The sequence below is a fragment of the Euprymna scolopes genome, chromosome 34, assembly GCF_053919585.1.
Source record: "Euprymna scolopes isolate OS-2025 chromosome 34, ASM5391958v1, whole genome shotgun sequence".
Classification (NCBI taxonomy): domain Eukaryota; kingdom Metazoa; phylum Mollusca; class Cephalopoda; order Sepiida; family Sepiolidae; genus Euprymna; species Euprymna scolopes.
Genome location: NC_136515.1, coordinates 36,282,774 through 36,289,531, shown reverse-complemented (window position 1 = coordinate 36,289,531; position 6,758 = coordinate 36,282,774). Strand labels below are relative to the sequence as shown.

The window sequence follows — 6,758 nt, the reverse complement described above, 5'->3', positions numbered from 1 at the left end:
AAATGTGATATTTGTAAATATAAATACATACAAATATTCACATAAAAAATATTGATATGAACAAAAGCAAATACTACCTGCTATAACTTTTAAAGTTTTTTTTTTTTTTTTCAGTAAAAAAAAAGTTTTGTTTGCGTTTTGCAATTTACGGAGTAAAAAGAAAAGTTGACCAGAACAAACTTTGGAATTTTATTTATTTATTTATTATTATTATTTTAAAAAAATATTTTATCACGAAAATACAATTGTCATAACTGTTAATCCTTTCTGGATAACTTGAGTGATTGCAAAATATTTTTTAAATATTTTCCCCGTTTGAAGGGGAAAAGAATTAACTTTAAAACAATCAACTGACACTAAAAAAAAAACGGACTTTATCAACAATGGCCCAAGTTTTGGAGTCTCGAATCAGCGCACCTGCGTCAAATGGCAGCAAGACCACGAATAACACAAACAACACAAGCAGCAACAACAACACTAACAACAATAACAACAATAACAACAGTAATAACAATAATAACAGCAACAGCAATTCATCCTTTTCCTCGGCACTGGCTAAATACAAGGAAACTTTTGAAATGCATCGGGTACGTAAATCATTATTTTCATTTCTTGGACGACGGATTTCGTTTTCCTATATTGTTTTCGTTTGCAAAATTCTCTGAATTCTATAAAGCGGAAATGTCAAGTTGTGGTAGATTCGAATATAAGTAACGTGTAAACGTTTGAAAAAAAAGAAAACGGTGAAAAATCAATTGTCATACGCGAAAAAAGCATTTAACGCATATATGAATATATGGGGTTGAGGGGTTAAGAAAAACGTAATCTTTTTGTTGCGCTCTTTTTCTCTGTACTTTTTCTCTTTCTTATATTAATACATACGCGCACATATATATCTGTGTGTTTGTGTATATATATATATACATATATATATATATGTGTGTGTGTGTGTGTGTGTGTGTGTGTGTGTGTGTGTGTGTGTGTGTGTGTGTGTGTGTGTGTGTGTAGAACAAGTATGCTTTTTCTTATAAACCCCTCTTTGCGCTCATTGTTACATTAAATAATAAAAACATTTTAAGGGGCCTGAAAGGTACCAAATAGTCGCATAAATACGTATACGTATATATATGTTTGTGTGAGAGAGAGAGAGGGGGGAGAGAGGAAGGAAAAAAAGAGAGCAACAGTTGTCAGTAATGTTGACAGAACTTTCTAACAACCTGTTGGCTTTCATACGCACTGCGCAACGTATTCGTTATTGCATTGATGAATTTGACAACTTACTGTTTACAACTTATGACAAAACTTTAGCGTTAAGTTTATTGTATTGGAGAATAACATCACTACTTGTTTATTTTTATTGTCATTTTTTTCCTTCTTTTTCTTATTTATTATTATTATGATTATTATTATTAAATAATAATCATAATAATAATAAATAAATAATAATAATCTTAATAATAATAATAATAATAATAATAATTATTATTATTATTATTATTATTATTATTATTATTATTATTATTATTTATTTATTTATTTATTTATTTATTTACTTTACTTTACTTACCCGAATAATTATCCGCGAGTTTTTCCTGGACTCTGATTGACAAAAAGCCTCCTCTGATTTCCAGTACTATTTGCATTTTTTGATATGCGTTTAAAATCTTCTTGCGTTAATGCAACAATCGTTTACCATTGATTTCTTGCTGCTAATGGCGACTGCTTTTCTTTCTTTCTGGAATTTGAGGATCCCACAAATCGCATTTTCCGAGGAATCCCAGTTGAGGTTAGGATTGCATTCTCTTTCCTCACTTCATCGTTCTTTACCGTTCACACCATTTTTGTAATCTTAACAATCGTGTTTTGCACCTGCGCGCGCGTGTGTGTGAGAGAGAGAGAGTGACTGAGAGAGAGAGAGAGTGACTGAGAGAGAGAGAGAGATTTTGCGATTTTTGTAATTCACGCTGATAATTCAGTTTTTTGCTTTCGTGTAATGTTTCTTCTGTGTTGCTAGTTGTGTTCGCGCACTTTTATTCTATTTTATTTTTATTTTTTTTGTTTCGTTTTAAAATAGTTCATTCTGATCGTATTATTTTATGCGGCTGTTGGTAGGGATTCCGTTTTTTGGTTCAAGTGTCCTTTTCATAGCCACGTTTTAGCTCAGCACATCTTATAAATCATCTGTGTGACTGCTTCTCATTTTGTTGCGCTTTTTCCTCTAGTTACTCTTTGTTTTTTTCATTCTAGCAATGATTCAGCTTTTCGTTTTTAAGTTTTGTAATTTTTCTGGTTCTTTTATATCATCACGCACCCTTCCTCTTTCATTATTATAAATTATGACAATCCACATCATTTGTCGAATACATTTGTCACGGTCATTAGTTCCCTTGTTCTCTTGCTCCTTGCAGTGAGTGTATTGTTTTTGCAGTGAGTGTATTGTTTTTTGCAGTGAGTGTATTGTTTTTTGCAGTGAGTGTATTGTTTTTGCAGTGAGTGTATTGTTTTTGCAGTGAGTGTATTGTTTTTCTCTCTTTATTCACATATCTTTGCTTTTTCAATTGTTGTCAATTTGTTACTTTTGATGTTCCCATTCCCATGTTTGCAACGCTTAAAACCCCTTTCTCAACTTCTGTGCAAAATTTGCGGAATGTATCGTTTTCATTCTTGTTTATTCAGCAAATTCAAAAAGACATTGGAGGGAGCACGTCTGCAAATTAACGTAAAATTATTGAAAATTAAGAAAACAAATTTTAAATTATGAAAAGGAAAATTATTTAAAGTGATAATTTTAATTTTGTGTATTAATAATTAATAATTACCAATTTTATGATAATTTTGTGTATTAATAATTAATAATTAATAATTACCAAATTTATGATAATTTTGTGTATTAATAATTAATAATTAATAATTAATAATTACCAAATTTATGATAATTTGAATATAGTTTCTACTTTTATGTTATAGGTTTCAATTTTAAGAAATTTTACAAAAAAAATAGTTTTATTTTAAATCTAAATTGTTAAATTAGACAACACTAAAACTCGTCTTGCCAATTCCATAGTCCGATTATTATCAATTAAACATGAACATTTTTAGATTAAAAAAAAGCTTTTGCAAAATTTTATTCGTTTAATTTATAGCAAAGAGTTCAAATTTCTCTGTAAGCTTAACGTAAAATGCTGTTTGATTTTTTGATCCGCGGCGTTTCACAAAATAATTGCGTTTACGATTGCAGTTTCGGGATTTCGGGAATGTTACATAGGAAACTGACTATCCTTTCTAAAAATTAAACAGCTATGTTTATATATATATATATATATATATATATATATATATATATATATATATAGAGAGAGAGAGAGAGAGAGAGAGAGAGAGAGAGAGAGAGAGAGAGAGATAGAGAGAGAGGGGGAGAGAGAGAGAGAAAGGGTGAAAGAGAGCGGGAGTGTGGAAGAAAAAGAGAAAACTTGATTCTGGATCCACTTTTATAATCCGAAGTTTTTCAAAAATGTAATATCGAATTGTAAAAAAAAAAAAAAAAAAAAAAAAAAAAAAAAAAAGCAGGTTTACATAGTTGTCATTTTTCCCCGTAATTATTATCTCCTTTTCTTCGCTGTCGTCCACAAAAAACGAAAAGAATGAACGAGAAAAGGAGCGTAAAAAGCGGACGAACTTCAAAACGGGCTCAAATGTTTTGTTTTCTTTTTTCTTTTTTTTTTTTTTTTGTAACTGCTAATTAAGCTGTGCACTGAAGAAAAACAACAACAACAAAAGAAAATGAAGGTTTTTTTATTCTTTCTTTCCTCTTTTCTTTCCTTTGATGATTTCTCTTTCTTTTTCTTCTAAACTGAAAGTCTTTCCTTTCGACAAAAAAAAAGAAGGAAAAGAAAAAAGAAACCGACATTTTAATTACTCATTTTCTCTAACTTTCTGAAAAAAATGCGACGCGTGTCCATAGAGGTGCACAGTTACACACACACACGCACGCACACACACACACACACACACACACACACACACATTGTTAGAACTATGTATGGCTTTCATTGCAATCCAAAGATTTTTTTTTTTTTTCATTACCAGTTCCTTACATAATTTCCTTTTTTCTGTATTTGTTTTTGTTGTTTTTTATACTTCATTTCTTCCTTAAGAGAAAGCCCTCGATACTTATGCAGAATACGAACTGTGCTATTTTTTTATATTAATTTAAAGTTCCATTTCATTTTTAGAGTATTTTTCGTTTATTAAATTGTTAGGTGAAAGTGCAGATAGGTTTTTATAAAAAGACCTGATGATTTATAAGTTTCTCAATAACTTTATTATTTTATCATCGTTCGTATTCTGCATAAGTATAAAGTCTTTGAACGTATTATAGCAAATACAACTTTAAAATCTCTCTCTCTCTCTCTCTCTCTCTCTCTCTCTCTCTCTCTCTCTCTCTGTTTGTTTAGTGGCTGCACAAAAAATTGCATTTCATATCCAGATCGCCTGATTACATAACGAGATCTGGGATCGAACCTGGAGTGCATATTCGTAGAAAAACATCGTCCAAATACATTTGTTAATATATTATAAATCTAGCGAAAAGGAGGAGACAAAGCATTGAAAATACAACTTTACTTAATAGAATTGAATAACTTATTTGCCAAAATGATATATAGGTGAAAAGTTGATAGTACTTTCCATTTTCTTTTATGTATTTATTTTTTAATCTCGTTTATTCCGCAAATATTTCGTCACGGAATTCCCATACTGAAAGGAAAACACCCGACTTTGAATGGAAGAAGAAAGCAACGAACGAATAAACTTAAATTTTCTGTTTGTTTTTTGTTTTGTTATTATTTTTTTTGTTTTATTTTTTCTGATCAATGGGGGAAATCCTCGTTTGGAGACATTATTAATCGCTCCCCCCTCGTCTCAATGTGTCTGTTTGTCTGCATTTCTCTCTCTCTCTCTCTCTCTCTCTCTCTCTCTCTCTCTCTCTCTTTCTCTCTCACACACACACACACTCTCTCGTGCGCGTTTGGGTTTTAACGTTACTAAAACGAAAAAAGAAAAATAATAATAAATAAAATAAACAACCAAGATTCACAGCATCCGGGGCAGATAACATTTAAAAAAAAAAAAAAAACGAATGTTGCATTCTGCTATTTTAACAAAGTGAATTTCTCTGCGTAACTGTTACTCATAATTATATACAACCGAATTAAATGTCATTTGCTTCCCGCTCTAAAATTTTTATTTAAACGTTTTTTTAGAGGCGGGGCAACGTCAACGACTTGTTGAATATGAGAGTCAATCAAACTATCAACCCCAAAATATTGCCATTTATCAGAATACCCCACTGTTGGAGTTAATCTAAATCCAAACTGAAAAGAAAATAATTTATTATATTATATATTATACATAACAGAAAACAATTCGTCATCTTTCATTTAATATATATATATATATATATATATATATATATATATATATATATATATATATATATATATATATATATATATATATATATATATATATATATATATATAATGATTTCTTTCTCTTGGGTTGGTATTTTCCAATGACACGTTCCTTAACCCTAAATCTGTTGTTCTTTTATCTTCAGATTGTTAATTTGCGTAAGCAGCAAATTATTAAAAATGAAAGGGAAAATTATGTTGGACCTAAATAAGATTTAAACTGGCAAGTTAAAATTTGATTCTGACTAACCAACTTATATTTGTTATTATTATACCATCACAATAAACTCACGTTGTTAAAAAGAGATTAGAGACTGAACGTTGTCTTTACTTTCAGTAGCTTCGTTCCTTTCGTTTCCCTTATTTTGTCTTTTACATAAGCGATGTTTTTGACAAAGGGGGAACTATTGCTGATTTCTAGATTGCAACCTATTTATCAAACATTTATCATTGGTTAGTTTTTTTGTTGTTGTTGTTTTTTTTAATCTCTTTATATCGAATGGCTTCATTACTTGTCTGGGGCGATTCCATTAAAAAAAAATCGCTATAATGTATTTAAAATAAACCATATAATCTGATTCAGTAGTATGTCTATATATAAAGACATTTCTAAATAAACACCTAAAAAGAAAAGTCAGCTAAAGTGAGTTACTTATATTCTTTTAGTATGAGCTAGTGTTTCTTATTTTATTTTTTTGGGGGGGGATCATATACTGGATCTAAGCAAAAGAGTCTGGCTATTGAACATAGAACATTTTATTGAACATAGAACATTTTATTGAACATATAACATTTAATAAACCAAGTTTGAATGTAATGAATTTGAGGCGAAGTTTGTTGTTATATTACCACTAACACAATATAACAGTAGCAAATGAACATTTTCTAGTCGGAAACAAAGTTTCATTTGATAGCTTAACTACTATTTGGCTGTCACATTAAAAATCCGTCATTATAACTTAATATGCTTCAATAACACATCGTACATAATTGAATCCATTTTGAATAGACAGAATGACTCACACACTTTGATAACAAATATTTGGCTGTTTTAATAAGCAATTATTCCTTAAACATAAATTACTTGAAATGGTTTTTTAATTATTTTGTTGCTGTGATTTTGAAATTATTTCAAAACATTGGAATTTATTTTCGCTATTTTGATTTACTAATGCAAGTTTGAATATTAACTGTAAAATCTTTTTATTTCTTTTTTGTTTTCGTTTGTTTACATGTCCTTGCTCTCTTTTCTTTCTTTTCTTTTTCCTTCCTCTCGTAATCTCTTTT

General features: G+C 29.6%; 1 protein-coding gene across 1 annotated transcript in view; it reads left to right on the top strand.

The window, feature by feature from the left end:
• Positions 1–209: 209 nt before the first annotated feature.
• Positions 210–6,758, top strand: part of LOC145259176 (uncharacterized) — a 22,778-nt gene continuing 16,229 nt past the window's right edge. Inside the window, exon 1 of the mRNA XM_080116934.1 lies at positions 210–587. Within this exon, the coding sequence (XP_079973060.1) occupies positions 384–587 (204 nt within the window). The 5' untranslated portion in view covers positions 210–383. The remainder of the gene's footprint in view (positions 588–6,758) is intronic.